The sequence below is a fragment of the Aspergillus wentii genome (genome assembly GCF_001890725.1).
Source record: "Aspergillus wentii DTO 134E9 unplaced genomic scaffold ASPWEscaffold_1, whole genome shotgun sequence".
NCBI classification, from domain to species: Eukaryota; Fungi; Ascomycota; class Eurotiomycetes; order Eurotiales; family Aspergillaceae; genus Aspergillus; species Aspergillus wentii.
Genome location: NW_024467832.1, coordinates 2044900 through 2068449, shown reverse-complemented (window position 1 = coordinate 2068449; position 23550 = coordinate 2044900). Strand labels below are relative to the sequence as shown.

Here is a 23550-nt window from a genome sequence, read left to right as displayed (position 1 = left end):
CCCAAAATAATCATCCATCTTGATAGAAAAATGTGTGAACTGCGCTATCTTTGCCGGTCCCTGTTTAGCCGCACAAGCTCAAGGGTATCATGCATTAAATGATAAGATTCTCTGGTCAGGTTTCGTGGAAGATTATCCGGATAAAAACCAGGGCCTGGACGAAGTGTTTTAAAGATATCTCCTCCCACCAACAGCGGCTCTATTTGCCTGCATGATGTGGAGCTGCAAGTATCAGACTGATTGAACAGCTGTGAACGACATTGTTGAATAAACCTACGAGAAAAGACACGGCATCGTTCAAAAATTCACCATGAGTTCGAGCAAAACCTTTGAGCTGGCGGGGCAGCACTTCCCGAGAGTGACATGGTGGAAGAATCCAGGAATGAGGAAGACCTATATCTGCTTGATGTTCGTGGTATTGACATCGGTACGCCGTAAACTCTATATTCTTTGCCTTTGAAATATATCTAACAATGTAATCTGAGGATAGGCTACAAACGGATACGATGGATCGATGATGAATGGGCTACAGACCTTGGATTACTGGCAGGAATACTTTAACCATCCCCGCGGGTCGCTCTTGGGAATACTCAGTGCTATCATGTCTCTCGGGTCCCTGGCGGCTTTACCTGTAGTGCCTTATGCGGCTGATATGTTGGGACGTCGTATGAGCATCTTGATCGGTTGCTCGATAATGTAAGAGAACATCTATTATGGGACTTCCGGGAGAATTATGCTAACGGACTCAAGGATCCTGGGAGTAATTCTCCAGAGCATCAGCGCCAACTTTGGGATGTTTCTGGCAGCCCGATTCTTGATCGGATTCGGAGTCGCCATCGCGCATGGCGCCTCGCCTTTGCTCGTCACCGAACTGGTTCACACTCAACACCGCGCGATATTCACGACTATCTATAATAGTATGCCAATTACAGTGTGATAGAAAGCTTGGATGACTGACTGGAGATAGCTACGTGGTATTTCGGCAGCATCGTCGCAGCTTGGCTTACTTTCGGTACCAACAACATTCAGAGTGACTGGTCATGGAGAGCCCCGACAGTCGTTCAAGCTCTACCATCTGTGCTTCAAATGATTTTCATTTGGTTTGTTCCCGAGTCGCCTCGATTTCTTATCTCCAAAGGCAAGCATGAGCAGGCGCTGAAAGTCATGGCCGATTGCCACGCAAACGGTGACCAGGAGGACGAGGTTTTGCAGCTGGAGATGCGCGAGATTAAAGAGACAATCAAGTTGGAACAGGAATTCGAAAGTAATAGCTGGATTGAACTGATCCGGACAAAAGGAAACCGACATCGTTTGATCATCTTGATCAGTGCGGGTTTGTTTTCCCAGTGGTCTGGCAACGGCCTAGTTTCATATTACATCCACACAATCCTTGAAGATATTGGCTACACGAGCTCGGTTGTCCAGAATCTCATCAATGGCTTCCTTCAGATTAGCAACTTCATCGTGGCATTGGGTATGTGCTTTGTGGTGGACAAGGTCGGTCGTCGTCGGCTCTTTCTCTTCTCCACGGCAGGCATGCTGGGGGCTTTCATTGTCTGGACGATCTGTTCGGCTCGGTATGATATTAGCAAGGAGCATGCTGCAGCTCAGGCTGTGGTCGCCATGATCTATATTTATTACATGTTCTACAACATGGCATGGTCTGGTCTGCTGGTCGGATATACTGTGGAAATTCTTCCTTACAGTATCCGTGCCAAGGGCATGACGGTTGTGTGGCTCTGCATCGATGCAGCACGTACGTACTTCATCGCCCCCTTCTCTTGAAGTACATACTAACGTCTGAGTAGTCTTCTTTAATCAATACATCAACCCTATCGCCCTAGACCACATCCACTGGAAGTATTATATCTTCTACTGCGTCTGGCTGGGCTTCGAACTGATTGTGGTTTGGTTCTTCTACATTGAAACACGGAATACGCCCCTAGAAGAAATCGCTCGTCACTTTGATGGTGATGCAGCAATGGTTGGAGGAGCTGGCGGGACTGAGAAAGGCCGCGATCTGGTCAACACGCTGCACATTGAGGATACACACCCAACTAGCGAGACAAAGAAGGATGGAGGTATTATTAGTGAAGTAAAGGTCTAAGCGAGGCTGGTATCTGGAGTCGTGTGCTTGCTGTTTAAGTAATATTGATTATTCAAGTTGAACAATTGCATATATCTTTTCCCAATCAGTAAAACTGGCATCACAGAAAGATGAGTGTTTGAAGCTACTTTCTCCCATCGATGGCTGATAGCTTAGGTCAGGTGAAGTGGACCATTTCCTATTTGGGCGTGTCTACGTCCGTCCCGTCGTACCTAAGTACCTAAGGTAGGTCTTCTGTCACCTGTTGACAACTACCTTCAATCCCCACCAAGGAACCATCATCACTTACATCTTTACCATCGAGTATCATCTATTTATTGCTTACTGGTATCCAATAACCTAAGATACAAGATTTACTCGACTCTATATAGTCTGTCAAGTCAGGTACCCATCACCAAACACCATGGTACGTCACCAACCAAAACCACCCCACAATGGAGTCGGCAGGGAATGAAAAAGATCAAAAAAAGCAAGCTAACCACCCCAAACAGCCTCCTAAGCTCTCCAAAAGCGCCAAGCTAGACCTGATCGTCTCACACCTCCGCTCCACACGAACCTGCCACACGCTCAAAAACCTCGAGAAAATGCTCCCCTCCGTGGCCTCGATCAACGGAATGCAAGTCAAAGAGTACATCCAGAACCTGACTGATGAGAACCAGCTCCGCGTGGAGAAGATCGGCAGCGGGAACTGGTACTGGTGTTTTGCGAGTGATGATAAGAAGGCACGAGAACAGCAGCGAGATCAGTTGTTGAAAGATGTTGAGAAGGCTCAGGCTAGCTTTGATGCTGCTGAGAAGAGTTTGGCTACACAGAGGGAGAAAATGGAGGAGGAAGATGAGGAGGATGAAGAGGAGAGAGAGGAATTGATACGACAGAAGACTGGATTGGAGAAGGAGGTGAGACAGTTGCAGGTGGAATTGAAGGCTGCTTCTGCGGCTGAAGGGGGGAAGGGGATAGAGGAAAAGAAGGAGGAGTTGGATACGCTAAGGCAGGAGGCGGAGATGTGGACGGACAATATCTACGTGCTGGAGGGGTATCTGGGGAAATTGGCCGGTGGAGACCGGGAGATTATTGCGGCCATACAGAGGGAGTGTTATGGCGAGGAATATGTTGAGGGAGAGGGACTGCGTGAGATGGTTTGATTCGTTTCGTGTGTTGATTTGTCTGAATATTCTCAACGTCTTTGGACTGTTGATGTTGCACAATTTTGCCTGGAACAGCTTATTTATTGGACCATCATTCCATCTGATACGACACTCTAGACCGCCCCATTTCCATCCCCCATCCATATTGACATATCTGAACTTGGCATAAACATGACTCTTGAACTGGACAGGAGCTACCACGCTTTCTGAATTGTTTCCCCGAATGGGTTCTGCAAATCGGTGATGAGTAGTTCGGAGTTGATGGTGGCCTTCTAACAGTGTAGAACTGATCTTCTCCCACTTGGTAGCTCCGATAAAATGCTGGGTTCGGATCAGAGGGTCGCCCAGAAAGTCAGGGCCAGAGATCATTGTACGAAATGAAGATGCAGGCATGGTTGTATTTATGCTGTTGACTTTGGTGTAGTCAATCTAGGCGTATCTCAGCACACGGTGGCGGGTATGTTATATACATATACCTCGATTTCTGGTGCTATGATACGTGACAATCGTTCCCAAGAGTCCCCTGAGATTCTTTACCGACAAATATTCCCTACTTGGTGTCATAACTCTCAGCCCATTCAAATCTAGAAGAGCAGCCACAGAGAATGTTGTCTATCGCGTCCCGAATCTCTGGAATGCACAACATAGGGCTAATTCATGGTGTTCGACCTGAATCGCACGGGAAGAGGCCCAGTGACCGAAGACACTTCTACTACGGATACTAATCAAGGAATTACTAAAATTCGGGACACATCGCAAAAAGTCCGTTGCATTGAAGAGGCAATCCAACTTGTTTGCAAAGCTCTGATGCACAAGATATCTGCCCTGGAAATGATCCCTATGGATAAGATGAACGCCTCTAGCCCTCTGACTGATTATGGTCTGGACTTGATCAGTGCGATCGAACTGAGGAACTGGGTCATGCGTGATATGGGAGCTGCTACATTGGGCCTTCAGGACATTCTTTCGAGCCCGAGCATCACAGATTTGATTTGGCAACTCTGATTTCCCAGAAGTCTAAATATCTTGTGCGACTAGGTCAGGACAAGGCATGATAGAATAGTCCTGATCCTAGGTTCAATAGGAATAACATTTCGCTTATAAGATGGGCCGATAGCTCAGCGGTAGAGCGTAAGATTGCAAATCTTAACGTCGCGAGTTCGATCCTCGCTCGGCCCTCGTCTTTTTTTGCCCTTTTGGGAGATTGCTTCTTTTTTTCTTTTTCCTGCGAGATCGACTGATTGCATTGGGTCTATTATGTGTTGCTTTTTGTCAAACTATATGAATCTTAATTGACTCTGTGACATCCCCGGCATTATCACAGGCAGTAGGCATGTAGATCTTCAGCTCAGGACCATTTGCTCTCAGCTCTCCCCCCAGTGCCTTTCTTGGGCATCGGTCACGATACGGCGTTAGTGACGAGGGAACCAATTTGCTTTCTCCATAATATTCAAACTGAAACCCCGCAAAGCGATCGTCCAAGCGACATTCCTCGATGCTGTCAGCACATCGCCTCAGCCTCGATGGTCGACACACACACACACGACACGGGGATCACGGCGATTAATCTTCTTCTTCATCGCTACCAGTATATTATTATTACCCGACGTCCTAGACAGAAAATAATAATGTGTGATCCATCGGAAACCCCCATCGCCTACGTATGTGCTTACTCTTCCACGTCAAACCAAGTGGAGAGGCTCCTTTTAGCCTCAAACTAGAGAACCAAGAGAAGCTTGACTTGTAGTCTGTCGGTACGCGAAACTCCGCCTCATTGCTTATCGCGAACCTGTTCTCTTCTATTACTCGGTCTCTTGCTCGCCAGTCCATCGACACTTCTTTCTTCTTCTTTCTCTTCTGGCCTGTCTGGGACTCTCCACCCCCGCTTGTCTTGATCGCGCTCGATTTCTCGATCCATCGCCCACTGCTGCTCGTCTCCATCGCTTGCGCCGTTTCTTCACCCTGCCCCGTGCCCTTCCGACTGCGCCCCCCTCCCCCATCCATCCATCCACTTCCTGTCGAATTATTCAATCTTTCTTTTCTCTCCCTCCCCTGTCACCTACACGTCCTTCATCTCCGTCCCCTCATTTTCTCGACTATTGCGTCTCGGGTGGGGGTGTTTCTGCGACCTTCTCGCCCTTGTCTCCCACCGACCCGTAAGAAACGATGCGGTCCGGTTGTCTACGATCACCGTAACTCCCTCGCCTCTCCGCCGAAACCCCTCCTCTTGGACACCCTGGAAAATAAAAACGAACGGTCGGAGGGAAAACAAAAGCCAGTCTGAACGAAAGACAGGGGGAAATACTTGTCGTTCGGGTCATCGTCGTTTTGGTTGCCGTTGGTGTATTTGCGCCCGACGGTAACATCGGGGCCTGGCTGGACTCAACGCCCGATTTCACGACGTCTGGACGTGTCGGCGGATTGATTGATCAGACGGCAGATTCTCCCAGCTGATCTATCGGGCTGTCGTACCGACTTGCTCCTATCTGCTCCTCTCGTCCTCTCGCTCTGATTCTCCCCCTTCCAAGCCGGCGTTCATCTATCGTTCGAGTCTTCGATAAACATTGAGACATAAGCAACATCCCACTCCCTTCTCGTCTCCTCTCCCTCCTCCCCCCCTCCTTCTTCTCCCTACGCCTCCTTCCATCTTGTATGGATTCTGCAAGGAGTGGCTGCGTGTCATGTCAGTTAATTCCCTCCCCGCTCAACCGTCCTCGCCGCTCGGTCGGAATCGCACGTCCCTCCTGTCCAAGTTCCGCTCCCAACTCGGCCAGCGAAATCGCAGCATCACCGATTTCTACCTCGAGCCTGACGACCCCTGGCGCTCCTATTTCCCCGGTGATGTGATCTCCGGTACCGTTGTTCTTACCGTTGTTCGACCCGTTCGCATTACACATTTGGTGGTCTGCCTACATGGCTTTGTCAAGGTGTTTAAGAATACGGTGCCTTCGGGTGAAGCGGGTCCGGACGTGGGATTCCTCGGTCCCGGGCGTGGGCATCGAGGCGCGGAGTACTTGGGCAATGGATTGGCGACTTTGTTCGAGGACGAAGTGGTTCTATGCGGCGAGGGCCGTCTCAAAGAGGGCATTTACAAGTTCCGCTTCGAGATGGGCTTTCCCCCGTATAACCTCCCCAGCAGCATCAACGTAGGTTCATCATCTTTCCGCTCCTGTCTTTATTTATTTATTTGGGGGTTGCTAACGATCATGTCTCGATTTAGTTCGAACGAGGGACCATTTCCTATATGCTTACATCCACCTTAACAAAACCCACGACTATGAACCCGACTTTATCATGCCGCAGGCGCATTAATCTTTTGGAGAACATCGACATCGCCCCATTCCCGGCCCCCAAGGCTCGAGTAGTCAGCCTCGAGCCTGTATCGAGACGTTCGAAATCCAAGGCGAAAGGAAAATCCACAGGATCAGATGCAACAGCGGACACGATCTCATTAGAGCCATCATCGAACGGTACTGCGGCTGATCAGCGTCCTCCGTTGAGTCCGGCTCCCAGCAACGTCAGCTCGTCTAGTCGTCTTAGCAGTAGCAGCCAGAGCTTCCAAATCGCCAGTGACCCTAGTTCCTCGACCAGCACAGGTATGCGTAATAGCGAATCCCGAAGCATCACACCTTCTGTCTCCGACAAAATCATCACCGCCAAAACCGAACTCCTGCGCGCTGGCGTGCTTCCGGGCGATACCTTGCCCATCAAAATTTCCATCAACCATTGCAAGCAGGTGCGCAGTGCGCACGGCATCATCGTCACTTTGTACCGCCAAGGTCGCATTGACCTTCACCCATCCATCCCCGTCGGCGTGACACCAGACGGTAAAAAGCCCGTGTACGAGGATGTATATCCAAAATCCCGCACCGGGCTTGGAGGTCTTACCATGGGCACTAGCAGAAACAGCAGTGTCTTCCGGAAAGATCTATCTCAAAGTTTCGCGCCCTTAATTATTGATCCCGCCACCTTAAACGCAGATATAAAGACCTCGATTCGCATCCCTGAAGACACGTTTCCCACCATCACGCGCACCCCCGGTAGTATGATAAACTTCCGATATTATGTGGAGGTTGTCGTCGATCTTCGGGGCAAATTTACATCACCCGATCGCTTCTTGCCGCGATTCAATATGGTTTCCAGGGGGAGCAATTTTTCTCCCAGTGGCCAGATCCTTAATCCAGCAGATATGAATAGCTCGATCACCGCAAATTGGGCGGGCAATATTCTCGACACAGACCGGATCCGGCGCGAAAAGGGAGTTATTGCTGTGGCCTTTGAAGTCGTAATTGGAACCCACGATTCTCAACGAGGCCAAGGGGAGTCTACGCCGTCCGTCGCCACTCCATCCGAACCCACTTCCACCCTTCTAAACAATGGACAAGAGCGGGACGACTGGCCGGTGGATCAAAGCCCTATGAACACCGACCGGGAATATGCAGGCCAGGGCGATTATGGTTTCCCCCAGGAGCCACACTGGACGGAACATTCTGGTGAATATCAACCACCCTATCAGTCACTAGGCCAGATGATTTCCACTCCCCATTCCGAGGAGCCGGCAGACGAAAAGACACGGCTACGGCGAGCGGAGGAGATGCTCTTGCCCAGTCGACCTCCCGATGACCATGACCCTGATGTCGGCTCCTCGACATCCGGAGATATGGCTATGCCGACAGCACCCGTATTGCCCGAAGACGATCACATCAATGGTTACCATCACCTACCATCTCCGGCAGAAAATAATATTCCCGAGGCATTGATGTCTGCAGAATCAGTGCAGACCATTGTCGCAAACCAAAGTGCAGCTGGGCCCAGTCACGCCGTTGCAATGCCCGGGGATGACAAGCAAGAATTGGAGCGACAACGGCTGATGATGGAAGCGAGTGCTCCTGAAGACCCTGGGGCATCTCACAGCGAAGCTGCTGTTGAAGGACCCAGTGCGCCAGTCTTTACTGACGATGACCAGCAGTTAGTGGGCGGTACAGCACATGGGGACGAGTCCCTACCACGCTATCAACGATGACCGCTGATGGAAAACATTAGCCAAGGGGCTTCGATTGACGATGACGGATGATCTATTTGACATTTTGTGAATCTTTTTTTTCAGCTTGGCGCCATTTGATGTACCTTTTGCATTTACGGTTGGGTTATTCCGGAAGATACCACCCCTATAATGGGAACGATTGTTTTTGTCTCTATATCTTACATTGTTTTCATTATCACTGTGATGATTATTATTACTATTACTATTATTGTTTATTCTTATCATGAGCAGGCGCTCGGCAGAGGCCCGAGTTGAGAATTAGAAACGATGGCGTTGAGCGGTGTTGGGATCTATCACACTGCAGAAGGATCAGCATTTTATGTTCCATATATCTCTTGACAATTGCATCTACCAACATGATTCTTAACCAACTTCTTATCACATAATATCATCTTATCTCAATATTAATATTACGATCATGTCGGATGCGATAGGAAGCAAAATGCTAGGGCCGCCGGGACGCTGATAGCCTAGGTTGGGTGCTGGGCTTGGCACCGCCCCTAGTAGAGAAAGAAGGCAACAGAGACGAACCGTTGGGAACTCGACATCACCACCACCTGGCCTTCTCGTTTCCCTCTTTTCCTCTCTTCGCACCCTCCTCATCTTTCGTACTGTCCTTCAGTACGACATTCCGGTTCTTTCTATCGGTGTCTTCTCCCTGCCTTTCATCATGGCCTTCAAGAGCGGGTCCTTTGCGACCTTTCTGATCGTCTGCCGTAAGTCTGCCAATCTGCATGAACACCCACGAGATGCCTAGAAAAAAAAAACTAACCATGAGACAATTGCATATAAACAGCCGTCTGCTTCTTCCTCGGAATCGTCTTCTCCCTCTTCCCCTACGACTATCCCATCCTCTGGTCGACCGCTCTAACCCCTCCCGCCCACTATGACTACGTCGAGGCACACCTCCGCTTCCTGCACGCCTCGCCGCCGTTGATCCCGCGAATCCTCCACATCGTGATCTTCCTCGGCCTCGCAGGCCTCCTCACGAAGCTCTACAAACCCTCCGAATCCAACATGCTCTTCGACGGCGCCTCCCTCGTCCTCTACATGTGCGGCGTGACCGTCTACATCGCCAACATCGTCAAGGGTCTCCGCCTCGTCTCCGCAGGCAAGTACGGCGACGACCTCGTCACCTCCGCCGAAGAAAAGGATCAGATCCTCGGCCGTGAAGACTCGCTCAAGGTCCTCTCCGCTAGTAATACCATTCTCGCGTTGGTGTTGGTTGGTGTGCTTGTTTTGCAGGCCGGCCAGTGGTATGCTGAGCGGAAGGATGCGCAGGAGTTTGAGTCTTTCTCGAAGAAGGGAGGCGAGGAGGAGTCCAAGGCTTCTGCTGATGGTGGTGATGCTGCTGACGCTACCGCTGACGAGGCTACGTCTTCCTCTGTCAAGGTGGGGAGGCAGGGAAGCCTGAAGAAGAAGAACTGAGCGGTTGGGTGTGGCTGTATGGCTGGTTTATAAGATTGCATATGAGTGTTGATTGAGATGTTGATATGCCCTCCTCCCGAGTAGCGCGAATTCTCTTTGGTTTTATTATTTATGAACGGGTTTATACTTCGTATATGTAGGTCTATAGGTGAAATGATCCGATAGGATTGTGGATAAAAGCAAAAGCAAAATTGTTTCATGGCTATATATAGTATCTACTTTCGTTCAATTCGTTCTATGTACATGGCGGGGATGGAAATTACAACAAACAAACAAACAAACAAATCAATAAAAGGCCCAAAAAAAACAAGTCGAGAAAAAGATAGTAGTATATAATCAATGCAGCAGGGGAATCATCGGGTGAAAAAGAGAGAAATCCAAAAGCCAAAAAAATGAAGATAGACAGGTAGGTTAGAATATCACATATTCAAAACAAAGTCTCCGGCGCAAACGAGAACGGACTCCGGGGTAGATCGGGGGTACGAGGGCTGAGTGCCTTGGCGAACAATTCCTCGCCCGAGTCGGAGTTTGAGGTTTGCGCGATTGAGCTCATCGGGGTGAAGCCGCTGTTTGTGGCGTTTTGTTGAACCTGTAGAGATTCTGGGGGGTAGTGTGCGACTGTCTTGAGTGATTCGGGGGCGGGGCTGGGGTTGGTGTTGGGGTTGAGATTGGAACTGCCATTTCCATTGCGATTGTGGATGGTGTGGAACGAGTTGAAGGACGAGACGGCGACGTCTGGAGATTGGGGAGAGAGGAGATGACGACCTGCGGTGGCTACCTCATTAGTACTTGTCTTCTTTTCAACGGCTGAGCCAGATAAATCGATAGATAGACTCACCCTCCTGTCCAGACAATTCCCGTTCACTCGTCTGCAACTTGAGACCCCTAAGCTTCTCGCCGAGTTTCCCTCCACCACTAGGTGACACAGGCGTGGTAGGACCCATGGGGTAAAACGCCGAACCATGCGAAGACGAAGCCTGACCCTCATTCTGCACCTCGGCGGCCCTCGATCCGACGCCGAAATTCGTCTCGATCCATTCCTGCTCCTGCAGAGCCATGTGCAACGCGATTCCCTCGGCGTTGTTGAGACATTCCGCGCGGATCTCCTTATCAAGCACCTGCAGCCGCTTCTTCGCCCAGATCGTGTGCAACACGCCCTTTTTCCCCGCCGACGTCCCCGTTGCGCCGAGTTCTGGGGGGAAGATGGCGGGGAGGGGGTTGAGTTGTAGCGAGTCGGAACGGTTGGGGATAGCAAGAGCTGTTGTTGTCGACTGGGGAGGTTCGTACGACAGCGTCACGACGGGGGGGATGGTGACGTTGGGAGGAAGCAGGAAGTAGAAACGCCGGGTGCTTTCGTTTGTCTGTTCGTCGGCGGGGATGACGGCCTTCTTGCCTTCCCACGAGACATGCCAGGAACCCGAAGGTGATCTGCTGAGATCGTCATCCTCCCATTCGATCATAAGGATCTTGGTGCCATCGTTAGCCTTGCCGGCTTCGAACTCGAAGCGGGCTAGGGCTGTGATGGAGATGTTCCCGCTAGGCACTCGGGGCGTTTCGAGGGCAGCGAATTCGCTATCCGGGGTGAAGGGGGTAGGAGGGGTCCGGATCTGGGACATCATGGCTGTGTTCTGACGATAGTTCGATACGCGAAATACCTTCGGCGGTAAGGGGGTGGGTGTGTGGGTGGTTGGGGGAGTCAGGGGGTTGCCGGATGCTGTGCTAATTCAGGAACAAAGTCGAGGATAAGCAAGATAGACAGTTTAGACTATATGCAGGTTCGTCCAGAGCCGCCGAGCAGGTGATTTAGCAGCAAAAGATAAAAATAAAATTGGGTTGTGGAAGAAGAAAACAAGGTGGAAGGAGAGGCAGAACGCAACGCAGGAAGTGGATCACGGGATGAGCGTTACGGGAGGATTCAGAGGAGGGACTGCATCCGGGGAGGGGATTGGGAGGTGGGATTGACACGAAATGAGGTGATATCCAGACGACTTTCCAGGCATCTGGATGAATTCGGTGGCGGAGGAACTTCTTTGAGGGGTTGGCGGTGTTTCTAATAATAGCCTTCTTGGCGGTGATCTGATGATATTGTATAGAATCAGGTGACCTACTACACTACAATATGTTATTTGTATCGATATAGACAATAGATAATAGTATAATAGTATAATAAGCGATGTCTGTAGAATAGTTAGATGAAGAATAGCAATAGATAATGGACGGATAATGGTATACTCACTCGTCAAATGATCAACATCAACATCAATCAACAGCAACAAGAATGGATCAATATCAACCAAAGAAGAAATACCCCCGATATTCGCATCCGAATACTACTCCGAATAGGCTCTGTAAAGCACTGTTTGACTCTGTCATGGTACAAAACAGCATCACGTACCATACAGTATCGTACAAGAGCATCAAAACCAGCCCGTCCAGTGATTACAGGATGGTAAAGAGGAGAAGCCATCCCAGACCAAAGTAAACATCAAACAGTCTCATCCAATAGCCAGCAGAAGATGAGAAGAGAGAGACGGACCTAGTGAGATCGTCAATGCAGGGGAATGTGTTTAAATCAACACATGGCCCCAGGTTTCTATAATTGTCTGAGCATCAAGGATGTTGCGAGACGAAGACAACCTAAGTCTGACCCAAGATAGACGAGAATAGAACATCATTGGCATATTAGGATAGACGACATCACCGTGTGAAAGAGACCATGCATCATCATCACAGTTGTGACTGGAATAACCGCTCTGACTTCGATCCGGGGACAAGTCCACGACATTCAAGGTTGAGATCCACAACGGGGGATCTGTAGAGCGTCAAGATGTGCTATTATTGGAATCAGCAGGTGTTCTTTGGCCGTTGAATGGTAAATGAATGGTCGGGGGAGAGGAGAAACGGCGTACACTTGGTGGCTCTGATGCAGACGATCCGGCTGATGGACATGGCCTGAGGGGAATAGGACATGGGGATATTCGATATGGGCCAGTAAGATTGAAGATCCCTAGAGATAGTCACAAGCCTTGTCTAGTGCATTCATAGTCGAAGTAGCATCCAGTTTTCGGTGTCAGTGTCAGTACTCCATAGTCAGTACAGGATATCATAGAAGTCACTTCAAAAGCATGATTAATATCATTCAACTGAATCCATAGACAGTATGTCTATGATATGATGGTATTCCAGCATAGGCATGAATGCTGATGGAGAAGCACAGAATATAAACCAACATGTACAATGAAATGATGATGTTGATATGATCCAAAAATAGCCTTACCCAATCCCTGGATTCAGGCGTCGATCTCATTGGCAGAAGACCCTTGTTTGTCTGTACTCGGGAACCAATCAGCGGTGAGCCCCAGCCGAGGTCTGCAGAAACCATTGCCAGAAATAGTTTGTTAGTCTGTGATGGAAATAGCGCCTGCAGATGGATTTTTATTTTTATTTTTATTTTTGTTTACTTTATTAGTCAAAGTAAGATAGAGAGTACACATACTCGTGCCCTGAGAATAAGCATAACTATAACTATAAGGAAGTACCTATCAACTATCATCAATTTCTCTTTCAAGTGACAGAATTCGTTACAGTAGAACAAACTAGAAAGACATAATCCTCCCCGAGATCATTCTTTTTCCCGTCTCTCTCCCCGGGGAGGGGGAATGGGGAATGGAATGTGATATTTTTGGGCCGATTGACGCCCTCCAAATCCCTGCCTGAGGCTATTGATTGCTCAGTTACCGACTTGTTCATCACAGCGCGAAAAGAAATATGGAGACTTGATGTGATAGCAGTAGCAGGCCACAGTAGGGGGAAAGTTTCTTTTTGACTGATTTTCTTGCTTTTTTGCCCGTGTGATTGATTTCCTGAGGGATTGTATCGACTATTGATCTCTGTATGACATTTATTCCTCCTATACACCGCCAATCCTCTTCATGATGACAAAAACAAAAACTACATACTAGCTAGCAGCATAGCCAAGGTGTGAATCCCAATCCCAAAAATCATCCACCCACTCCACCTTACCCAGTACAACTCAAGGCTCTAACTAGAATCCTCAATCCTCAATAGTCAGCCCCTCACCTGCATTCCATCGACTCACTGTTCACACGTCATCCACTTTCCCCCACACGTCCCTTATTCCCAGCACCCAATCAGCGTTTATATCATGTCTCCACACCACCCATCGAGGGGGGTCGGCGGGTCCATCCATCACCGGATTGGGGATAGCGCCGGCGCTTAATTGCATCTGCCACGCTGCGTCGGGTATGGCCGTCTGGCCCGCTGATTGGACCATGGATGGGGGGGGGGGGGGGGGGGGTGTGGTGGGGGGGGGGGTTTTTTTTTTTGTGGGGGGTTTTTGGGGTGGGGGGGGGGGGGGGGGGGGGGGGGGGCAGGTATCGTGAGGTGGTGGTGTTTATTTTTGGTGAGGTGGAATTGTGATGGGAGGGCTGGGACGGTGATATAAACGATGGACGGACGGAATCAGAGCGAGAGTCTGTGTGGAAGAGGGGGACTGAGATGGTGTACTGTATACATGACTGAGTTTGTTTTCTTTTTATTTTACTTTGTTTTTGTCGTATTTTTTGCCTACTATTCTGTCTTCATGTCTGCCTTAGGTATCCTGCACCTACTCTACCTTCTATACAACTATCCTTCTACATAAGCTATCATCAAGCTGAAACACCCTCTATGCATCCTCCATCCCCCATCCACCTGATACAAGTACCATGTACACACATACATACAAACACGGTGATCGCCGGCGCCAGGAGAAAAAAAACCACCACCACCTGGGCACGTTCCATCCATGATTTCTTCAGCGATAACCTGAAACACACAGCGCGCCTTGTGCGCCAATCAACGGCCGTGCTGGGCCTGTCGTAGAGAAAGTCACACTTGTGCCGAACGGAGATGGCGGACGAATACCTAATGGGGGAAATCCTCATGCAGGGGTTTTGGTAGACACTCATAGTGAAAAGTAAAAGTTTAAGCAGGGAAAAAGAAGAAAAGAAAAGAAAAGAAAAAAAAAAAGTAAGAAAGAAATGGAGTGAGTTAGTTGGAAGTGAAGGAATTCGACTCGGACATTTACCATAGGTTGGATTACCGCTGTATTGTGTAAGTTACGCATGTGTAATATTACACACATGTACGTATGGTGTACCAACTTGTCAACGCTCATTGAACTGGTTACACTCAGTCGTTGACATTGTGAGTCCGTGCTGGATAGTGGCGTTGAGCTTTCATTCGGATCTACCGAGTATGGCTCATGGTCATACCCATTAGGATCAACTCCAGCTTGTTGGTATCCAAATCCATGACTCGCAAGCAGCGCGTCTGTTTCGCTGTCTCGATGCCACGCGAAAGGAAAAGAAAAAAAGCCGCCTCAGCCTCAGCCAGCCTAGCCAGGTCAAAGATACTAACAAAGACAGAAAATTCTACGGCCCAATCCCCATCCGTTACCAAACCCTCGGGATTGTTGGTTTCTTTGTTCGATGCCCCTAAATGGCCGTCTAACTCGATGGATAAAGATACGCTACCCCTCTGTTGCCCCTCTTACTCCGTATGGACGTTTTATCACCGGGCTTGCGATCCTTCGAGCGGCCTCGATGCCCACCAACATCGTAGACAATCGGGCATTCGTCTACAGCTGCATCATGGCCGACACGTGGGCTATAAACGAAGATGGCGCCGGCTTCGTAGCTCCGAGAGGCTGACAACGGCGTCAATTTAGGCAGATTGACGGGCGGTTTCTAGGGTAAGACAGTGCGAGATGAGTTCGTATAGCCAAGACGGGGTCGATGCTTTGGCTTCCTTTGGCTTCACCTGGGGATCCGTATCCTTGGCTCAGCGGGTCGATGCGATTCATTGTCGGTCTTCTCCCGAGTTGGCTTTGACCAATCTCCATAGATACGGATCATCCATGACTCTGGGTCTAACATGATTCATAACATATGATTTGTCATGCCGGTGTCCATCCTCGAGGACACGGGATGTCTGCCATCATAAGCCATTGAGAGACGGTGGAATCCATACCTAAGATCAAAGACACCACTCAAAACGAAATATGAACCAACAAGCCAAAGCCACGGCGTCTTTATTATGGATATTGAAGTAGACATGTAAACAAAAGATAATTGGCACTGCGGATGACCCATACAATGCGTCCCAAAAAAAATCAATAGACATGAATCGTATTGCGTCTGACCACCAGGGCTCCAACACACAAATTCTAGATTACTATGAATGCGGCCGCGAAAGAGTTCCACATGAGGGATATAGATAGGAAATCCAACTTTGAACATTTGCGCTGTATGGTTTTGGACGATGTTGCTCCCCAGAACTCCCAAACTCCCCACCCTGCGCTAATACCCCGATCATTTACCAAAAGTAGACCAAAACAAAAGAAATTAAGAAACGATAGACCAGAATTTTCAGCTCTCCTCCGTTTCCGAGGAGCACTTCCGTCGCTTTCCTTTGGGAGGAGCCTCGAGTTGGGTGCGTTTGTACGTCACCGTACGAGTAACAACCTGGCGCACACTGACCGACTTTCCACCAGAACTCCGGGGAGCTTCGAAATACCTGATCTTCCAATCTGACGGGGAGAAAGGCGAACGAAGAGTAGTCGCACTTCTGGGGGAATCCGTCACCGGCGAGAATCTCAGAGACTGTGGGTGCGGGATCCGCAAACGACGTGGATTGGGCAATTCCCGCTTGGGATGTTGAGGGGCAGCAAAGGGAGTCGGTGGAGGAAGTGAGGCCGTTGCTGATTTCACCGGTTCACTGAGCGCAAACGAGCCACTGACTGCACTGGCTGGCTGTGATGTAGGCGAGTTGACACTCTTGTCGAAAGGAAACTTAGGGAAGTTCACACCAGCACTGGCTGGGCTGGTAAAGACGGGAGTGAGCGCCTTGAGGAATTCTGTATAGGCCGCAGGAGGTGTAATAGGCGTAGACATGGCACCATCTTCCTGTTTCACATTGTCTGAAACACTGGACAGAGGGCCATCATGCAGTTCAGACGGAAAGGTTGCGGTCTTGGGTGTCTTTAAAGGATGAAGGACTGGCTTCTTCGAAGGCGACATGTTGTCTGAAGATGAAAGTCGAAGAGTCGAAGAGGGGCAAAGAGGAGAGAGATTGTTGAAGGAGAAGAGAGAAGACAGTCTGACAGATCAGAAGGAGGGGTGCAGAAGACCAGCAGTTTGCGCCTGATCAAGGTGGCGTGCGTGGCAGTAGATTAGATGGAGTGAAGCGGATCGAAGACGATGGACTTGCAGATCCAGAAGATAAACCCGGCCGGGGAAAAGGAATGCGAAGAGGAAGAAAGATATGAGAGAGAGAGAGAAGTTCTTTCTTGCCGACCAGCAGCAGAAAAGCAAGAGAGCGCGAGATGCGGAGAGAAAGAGAGATTTATCTATGCGTGCCAGAACAACACAGGCAGCCGGGTTTCGTGACGGGACAGTACGGTACGGCCGTATTTACGGTATTTGTATGTTATTACCGCCCTGTGTAATTATTCCCCGTCAGCAAATACAGTCTAGCCCAAAGGGGTACTGGCGCCGTTGTTCAGCCCCGAAATCCTTTCGAAGTGCGCGGCTGCAAGAGGGCGAAGTCGATCAAAAGAAAAGAAAGACAGAGAAAAGACGAAGAAAAGGAGATCGAAAGATAAACAGGAGGAAAGGCACTCACTGGCTGTGTTCAGGCTGTGATGTGGAGTCACTGGAGTACTTCTCAGTACGACAGATGATTATGATGATTATTCCAGATAATCCAGATGGTAGAAGATGATTACAATAAGACACTCAAGACACTTCATCCTCTTTATATCCTCTTCTCCATCATTCTCCCTCTGAATATGTCCATGTCGCCCTGGCTACGCTGCAAGCTGCACAACAAATCTTCCGGATTGTCGCGCGCCATCTGAATCAAGCCCCCATTCTCCTGCCTCAGATGCCGCCAGAAACACTTCTCTCCATCATCTCTACAGACGCTTAACTCATATCGCATCCCTGATCGAGATCCATCGTCTCTCTTGTGGTTCGTTCAACGTTGACGCGCTCAGCTCTCGTCGTGGCTGTTAGCGGCGGCTCGCCATCGGAGGTCCCTGAAATCGACGATCCTTTCTCCCTCCATAGTCCATGCATGTCAGGGGGCTCTCTTAGCTTGTCCCTGGCCTTTCTTCAATAATCCCATTGTATCCATCGCCGTCGAGGTGGTTGGGTCTTGGATATGCGCTTGCTGCTACCTTCTTCCCCCCTATCCAATGGATAGCCTCGATTGCGATCGGGTTGGCGCTTCCGAGATTCTTCAACCCGTCGGAGCTTTGCCTGGATCGACCTGGGGATGGGTTGAAGACATGTCAATCACCCGTTCTGGGATGGACTGGATCTTGCAAGCGCAGAGCCTGTTACAGATAGCCGTCGTTTGAGCCTGAATCGCTCTGTCGTTGTTGATTCCTCCATCTTGGCGTACTAGATCGTGTCGCACCATTTCTTGCAGAATCCTCCTGATTCGGTCATCCCCGTCTGTTGACGATGCTTGGTGTTTGTTTGCGACCCCTGCTGTTGAGGGTATCTCCAGGGCAATCGAGCTAAACGCCTTTCAATGCAGACGTGCCCACAAACCTCTGTCCCTGGACTGGCATCGTTGGTCCTCAGGCACTGTTGCTTGCATCTGATATAGCTCCTACAGCTGTCCATGCTATATTTACATTCTTCATCTGGAGACTGCCGAAGCGCGAACGCATGGAGCTCTACTGAAACATGTTTGACGACCGTCAGGTTGCAAATCTGAGCAGTTGCAAGCTCTTCACTGGCTACAGATTGTATAGCTCATTATAGCTTGGTCAATATAGCGCTTATAGACCCTTGCTAACGGAGCTGCTGCATGTTGTTTCTAAAGACAGATCAGTCGTGGATATTTCCATGTTTCTTGTCAAATTCGATGGCAGCGTTTACTCCTACTCGTCCTGCAGAAGGGAATGCATGCCGAACTCGGACTTGCAACTTTACCCATCATCTAGACTGGCCGTGATGCACTATACAATTGCAATCAAATGCCTCATAGTGGTTCAGAGTTCCAGTCTCAGAGGCAGTCTCGCTCTCTAGAAACCCAGGCTCAACTATGGATTAAGAGCCATCTTTCTTATGCCTCTTCGAGTCCTTTCAACATCAATTCGAGCATACCAGCTTCACTTCAGGACATTTCCATCCCATTGTGCTTGCATTTCGAGCCAAGCATGCTTTCCATATTCCATACTAAGCTTCATTACTATACAGACCTTTTCCCGGGAAATAACCTCGACCTCAAATCGATAGCTTCGACCCCAGAGGCTGTATCGAAAAACACATGCAACAGACCTAATCCGAGTCTGAGTCTGTTTTCCCGATTCCGTCTATCATTTATTGAGCACACCAAGCTTACGACGTTGCTTCAGAACAATTCCGTTCTTGTGTTGTCGTATATCGACCCGGTCGGTTTGGGTCTCAAGTCGAGTTCATCGGATGTGACACTCTCACCAACGACCTTTACACTCTATGGTTCAATCCATTGCTGGTAGTTGTGGTGCGTGGCTGACATGCTCCAGTGTCTGCGTTTTAGGCAGACTGTCAGATCAACGAACTATCCGTATCTCGGAAGGCATCAACTCCTCTCCGGGAAATCACTCTCTGGACCCTCTGGTTACCTGGAATCAGTTGATACTTTGAGTAATCATTGGATCAACCCATCTGGGAATCGCTCCTCAAGTCCTGGGCAAAGGATAACCTACAAAACAAGCATCCTTAACAGTACCTTCATTGACTTTCCAAGGCTGACATCTGACACCTGACACCTGCAACTACTTACTAATATTATCATCACAACTCGCCAGACTGTGCAACAAAGGACTAGGTGCTACCCTCTAGTTCCTGAGAATCTACATGGCCATTCCCCATATCATTATCTTGGTTGTCTTTTGCAGACTGTAGACGGGACTTGGTTGTTTCGCTTCCTACATTCAATTCATCCAATATCTTCACGCCTCAAGACAGACCATGATGACTTGAGTAAAAGTCGAACTACTTAACTCATTCTGGCCCAATATAAAGATTATTATATTTACAATTATTAAACTCCAAACAAGCGCTCTCTTCGTTTACGTGTAGTGAGTGGGCTTCTTTGTCGGATAGATCCAAACAGGCAGCCAGGATAGTTTTTTGAACCCTATAAACAAAGGCAAACCATCATGACCACTCTGGATAGTATCTAGCTGTCTATGGTATCTTCAATGCCTGTCTACTATGGTCTCATGCAGTCTTGGGGAGGTCAGTGGAGGTGTAACTATACTTAAAAACACCTGTCCATAGAAAGGGATAATCATAGAGAATAACAATAAATGCTTTATATAATAAAGAACTACTTTTACTGCACATAAGTTGCCTATAAGCGTGCAGTTTCTGGGCTATCTTCTTTAACGGTTTCTTTTTAATGACTATCTATGGAATGGAGTTATGTTATTGTGACTGGACTGGCCTTTTGGCTACGTGGCGATCGAGATTAAGAACTACAGATAGTTTAGTCAAGTCTTTTGCTCAAAAAAATACCTCACTTTGGATACTATTCTTGTGATGCCATGATAGAATATAAGCATGCTTTTGAACCTGTATAAGATCTATCTATGATAAACACAGAATACAATACTTATCTAAACCCCAAGACATTGTACAAAAACAATCTCAACTCAAATTGGATGGTGATATCTCAATAAACCAAAAAAAAATTTCAAATCAAATAAAATGCAATCCCAAAATCAAAAAGCTCAAATGGATATTATTCAACATCAAATCAAAAACCGGTAACGCCCACTCAACTCCAGGTCCATGTGAATGGATGAGTGTATGTGCAGTGTGCCTCGCCCGGCAATTATCCCCCAAGTCCCTCGCTACCTGGAAGAAAAAGAAGAAGGAAAGTGTAAAATGTATCAAGTACTCGTCTGCCCTGCAGTGAGGTTGATATCAATGCATATGCATGAAGAAGTGAAAAGAAATTAAGAACCAAAAAAACAAGTAAATCAATCAGTCAATCAATCATGCCTTGGATTGAACTTTTCCAGAAAGTGAAGAGAAACCCAGCCTCTAGAATTCCAAAACTCCAGTACATCCCGGTTGTGAGTCGTAAGCATCGGAGGCTTCATGTCCGTCGTTGCTCGCAGGTCCAAGCCTGCGCGCATTGGTCCCGTCAAGAGACACTAGTCGTCGTGAGATACAATCCCACGGAATGGATCATGTTGCTTCGAGCTTAGATGAGAAGGTAGTGCCAGCCATGTCGTTGCATGACATCCCGCCAGTGCACCTGCTGCTTCTTGATCTCTCTCCCTCCCATGCTTCCGTCGCTTCCAGGGGAAGAGGGCTCTTGCTTGAGAACTGGGCTAGCCAGGGGGGAGGAGCAGAATGTGGCGTCTGGAACATAAATTGGGTCGACTGGGTCATCGTTGAGTCGCCACACCTCCTGGAGCAAGCGGTACATGCGGCCAAAGCTGCCAAGGTCGGCGTGGTCACCAAGGGAAGCAGCTCTTTCGGCAAGGACGGTTCGGAATTCGCTGGTGGGTGCGGAGAATGCACCAGCGATGAGCAATGGCCAGACAAGGGAGCGGTCAAAGCCATTCGGGCCAGGTGGGATGTACTGCAAAGCGTTGGTGATGGCGGAAACCAGGTTGAGGTTGCTGGGCTGGTCACGGTCAAATCCTGGAACAAGGCTGCAAAGGTAAATTCGGGCTGCGATGCGGAAAATGGTGGTCATGTTCCTGGTCAAGATCTCTGGGCGAATGGCACCAGTGACGGGTGAGTAGGGGCTCTCTAGGGCTGGTTCTGTTGGTTCCGTGTACTCGAGTTGTCGTCCAAGGGCAGAAACATGCGAGCAGACAGACATGTCATCAACACGTCCCTCAGCTCTCAGGGCATCCAAGCAGGCAATCTCGGAAATCAGATACATCACCCGGTCATCACAGCCCATGAGCTCGCTCAGGCCTGAAGATGAACCGCTGAGGTGCTTGGAGCGGTAGGTGTGCGCGAATTGAGGTGTCTTTCCCTGCATGGTCGAGCCAAGAATGTCAATCCAGGAGGTCAGTGTCATGCTGAATGGTGGGGCCATGTATGTGCCATCACAGTCAAGCATCTGAGCCGGAAGTCCGAGTCTGTTCACCAGATTCGATGCCGCTTGGAAGTGGTCAAACCAGGGGATGTCGGGAAGGTAATCATCTGAAGGGCCAACGGAGCAGTGGAAGAAAATCATGGCCAGGGTGGCATCGAGAATTTCCTGGTGGTCGATATCCTGACCGAGAGCCTGGCATAGTTGAGAGATGGCCTCATACCGGTGTCGCATAATATCATGGTCGATCTGTTCCCCCACGAGACCCTCTGTAGTCTTCAGGTGGATGGCAGAAACGCTGAGGCAGCAGTGAAGGTAGCACTTATTTGTCTCCAGGGCCTGGAGGATTGTCTCGGCGCGGGCGTGCCCGCGCTGGTGAGCCTCGGAGACGGGGAAGATCAGGCGCAAGACATTGTGGATGAAGTGGTCGAGGAGAGGTCGGTCATGGTCATCAACGGGGATGTTGGACTGTAGCGTGGAGAAGGTCTGGTCCTCCATGGTGGGGTCGTAAAGAGTAGGGTCGATTCCTTCAAGAGTGGGAAGCTGGCCAAAGTACTCCTCGCGAAACATATCCTCACTGGGGAAAGTCGGCAGAGGGGCGTTCAACTGGGGAGGTGCAAAGGTACTGAAGGTAGAGATCGAAGAGTCATGACGCAATGGGACATCGTTGATGTATGTCTGTCGCTCTGTCTTGACATCAATCTCATAGGGGCCATAGGGTCCATAGACAATCTGGCTCATTCCAGGTGCGGGCATGTGCGATGAGAAGAGGTCATAGGGCTCTGCGTAGAGTGGGCGGTTGAATTCGTATTCAGGGGTGAGCGGCGAGGTCACAGCGATGCTGCGACTGCGGCCAAGGGGGTCTGCTTCAACAGTTAGTGAGCTGAATAGGGGATAGGGGGCAGAGTGTATCCTACCAGTCAAGGACCCATTGCGCTCATTCATCTTTGTCTGCTTGATCTTGTTCTTGATGCGCTCCTTCTGTATCCTTCTCTGGTCTGCGTTTCCCCACCATGAGGGACGCTTGTATTCGCATTTCACACAGAGGTTGCTGCAGGCACCGCAGGACGGATGGGCCTCGTCACACTTCTTCCGACGAAGACGACATGTGAAGCAGCCTAGAAGAAGAATTGAGGTTAATTGGGTCCTCGAAACCCTATATCTGCTTCCAATTGATGGTCACTTACCAGAACGAGAACGCTTGTGCAACTTGCCCTTCTCTGTGGTTCCCAGGACCGAGGGCTCACCAACAGAGGACTGGGAGGACTGAGAGGCCTTTCTCAGCTCGGTGGCGGGAGTAGACTTCTTCTTGGATGCGGCCGGCATATTGATTGATATTGATATAGTCGAGTGAAAAAAACCGAGGGAAAAGACAGGACACAGTCGCTGGAAAAGCTGGAGCTTGAAAGCTTTGCAGGGGCTGTATTATCGAGCAAAGCCTGACCAGCAGCCTTTGCGATCGAGGGTGAAGCTAAGAGAACGAAAGGCGCGGTAGGCCAAGGACGGAGGGCGAGGGCGATTGGGGAGGGACGGCGATGGCGACGGCGACGAAGAAGAGAAGCACTGGGGAGGATCTGGGATCGGACGAACCTTTAAAATAAAAACGAGATGCACATCTGACAGACCCGACATGGTGATGTTTCTATTTTGGACTGGGAGAAAAAAGCAGAGGCCAGGAGAGATAGCCGACAAGGTGATCGGGA

The 23550-nt window shown here is 49.4% G+C and overlaps 10 protein-coding genes and 1 non-coding gene across 11 annotated transcripts; 6 read left to right on the top strand and 5 right to left on the bottom strand.

The window, feature by feature from the left end:
- Positions 1 to 310: 310 nt before the first annotated feature.
- Positions 311 to 2107, top strand: ASPWEDRAFT_22926 (hexose transporter protein; the record flags this gene model as incomplete). Its single annotated transcript, XM_040832413.1, has 5 exons — positions 311 to 427; positions 491 to 696; positions 751 to 917; positions 968 to 1756; positions 1809 to 2107. The coding sequence occupies 5 exons, from the start codon at positions 311 to 313 to the stop codon at positions 2105 to 2107; spliced, it is 1578 nt and encodes a 525-aa protein (XP_040694454.1).
- Positions 2108 to 2444: 337 nt separating this feature from the next.
- On the top strand, positions 2445 to 3439 carry ASPWEDRAFT_34249 (putative GAJ protein). Its single transcript, XM_040833957.1, has 2 exons — positions 2445 to 2513; positions 2599 to 3439. Exons 1-2 carry the CDS (start codon positions 2511 to 2513, stop codon positions 3247 to 3249), a joined length of 654 nt encoding a protein of 217 aa, XP_040694453.1. The 5' UTR covers positions 2445 to 2510; the 3' UTR covers positions 3250 to 3439.
- arp1 (scytalone dehydratase arp1) lies at positions 3322 to 3886 on the bottom strand (the record flags this gene model as incomplete). Its single annotated transcript, XM_040839628.1, has 3 exons — positions 3322 to 3681; positions 3729 to 3783; positions 3807 to 3886. Coding segments are annotated over 3 exons (495 nt in total), but the record flags the coding sequence as incomplete, so codon positions are not given.
- Positions 3887 to 3909: 23 nt separating this feature from the next.
- Positions 3910 to 4257, top strand: ASPWEDRAFT_166836 (acyl carrier protein; the record flags this gene model as incomplete). The annotated part of the gene is made up of 1 exon (XM_040830063.1): positions 3910 to 4257. One exon carries the CDS (start codon positions 3910 to 3912, stop codon positions 4255 to 4257), a length of 348 nt encoding a protein of 115 aa, XP_040694451.1.
- A 102-nt stretch (positions 4258 to 4359) lies between these two features.
- Positions 4360 to 4431, top strand: ASPWEDRAFT_t28. The gene has a single exon. It is a non-coding gene; the product is annotated as a tRNA-Cys (tRNA).
- Positions 4432 to 4524: 93 nt separating this feature from the next.
- Positions 4525 to 5256, bottom strand: ASPWEDRAFT_22924 (uncharacterized protein; the record flags this gene model as incomplete). Its single annotated transcript, XM_040832412.1, has 3 exons — positions 4525 to 4750; positions 4795 to 4834; positions 4926 to 5256. 3 exons carry the CDS (start codon positions 5254 to 5256, stop codon positions 4525 to 4527), a joined length of 597 nt encoding a protein of 198 aa, XP_040694450.1.
- Positions 5257 to 5933: 677 nt separating this feature from the next.
- rim8 (pH response protein PalF) lies at positions 5934 to 8275 on the top strand (the record flags this gene model as incomplete). Its single annotated transcript, XM_040839699.1, has 2 exons — positions 5934 to 6398; positions 6473 to 8275. The coding sequence occupies 2 exons, from the start codon at positions 5934 to 5936 to the stop codon at positions 8273 to 8275; spliced, it is 2268 nt and encodes a 755-aa protein (XP_040694449.1).
- Positions 8276 to 8621: 346 nt separating this feature from the next.
- On the top strand, positions 8622 to 10124 carry ASPWEDRAFT_233684 (putative secretory component protein shr3). Its single transcript, XM_040832471.1, has 2 exons — positions 8622 to 9012; positions 9093 to 10124. Exons 1-2 carry the CDS (start codon positions 8967 to 8969, stop codon positions 9722 to 9724), a joined length of 678 nt encoding a protein of 225 aa, XP_040694448.1. The 5' UTR covers positions 8622 to 8966; the 3' UTR covers positions 9725 to 10124.
- Positions 10125 to 10151: 27 nt separating this feature from the next.
- Positions 10152 to 11340, bottom strand: ASPWEDRAFT_102762 (uncharacterized protein; the record flags this gene model as incomplete). Its single annotated transcript, XM_040827508.1, has 2 exons — positions 10152 to 10489; positions 10563 to 11340. The coding sequence occupies 2 exons, from the start codon at positions 11338 to 11340 to the stop codon at positions 10152 to 10154; spliced, it is 1116 nt and encodes a 371-aa protein (XP_040694447.1).
- Positions 11341 to 16155: 4815 nt separating this feature from the next.
- On the bottom strand, positions 16156 to 16806 carry ASPWEDRAFT_166832 (uncharacterized protein; the record flags this gene model as incomplete). Its single annotated transcript, XM_040830062.1, has 1 exon — positions 16156 to 16806. The coding sequence occupies one exon, from the start codon at positions 16804 to 16806 to the stop codon at positions 16156 to 16158; it is 651 nt and encodes a 216-aa protein (XP_040694446.1).
- A 4068-nt stretch (positions 16807 to 20874) lies between these two features.
- ASPWEDRAFT_233568 (Zn(II)2Cys6 transcription factor) lies at positions 20875 to 23306 on the bottom strand. The gene is made up of 3 exons (XM_040832468.1): positions 23035 to 23306; positions 22765 to 22965; positions 20875 to 22710 (listed from the first exon to the last, which is right to left on the bottom strand). The coding sequence occupies exons 1-3, from the start codon at positions 23171 to 23173 to the stop codon at positions 20999 to 21001; spliced, it is 2052 nt and encodes a 683-aa protein (XP_040694445.1). The 5' UTR covers positions 23174 to 23306; the 3' UTR covers positions 20875 to 20998.
- Positions 23307 to 23550: the final 244 nt, after the last annotated feature.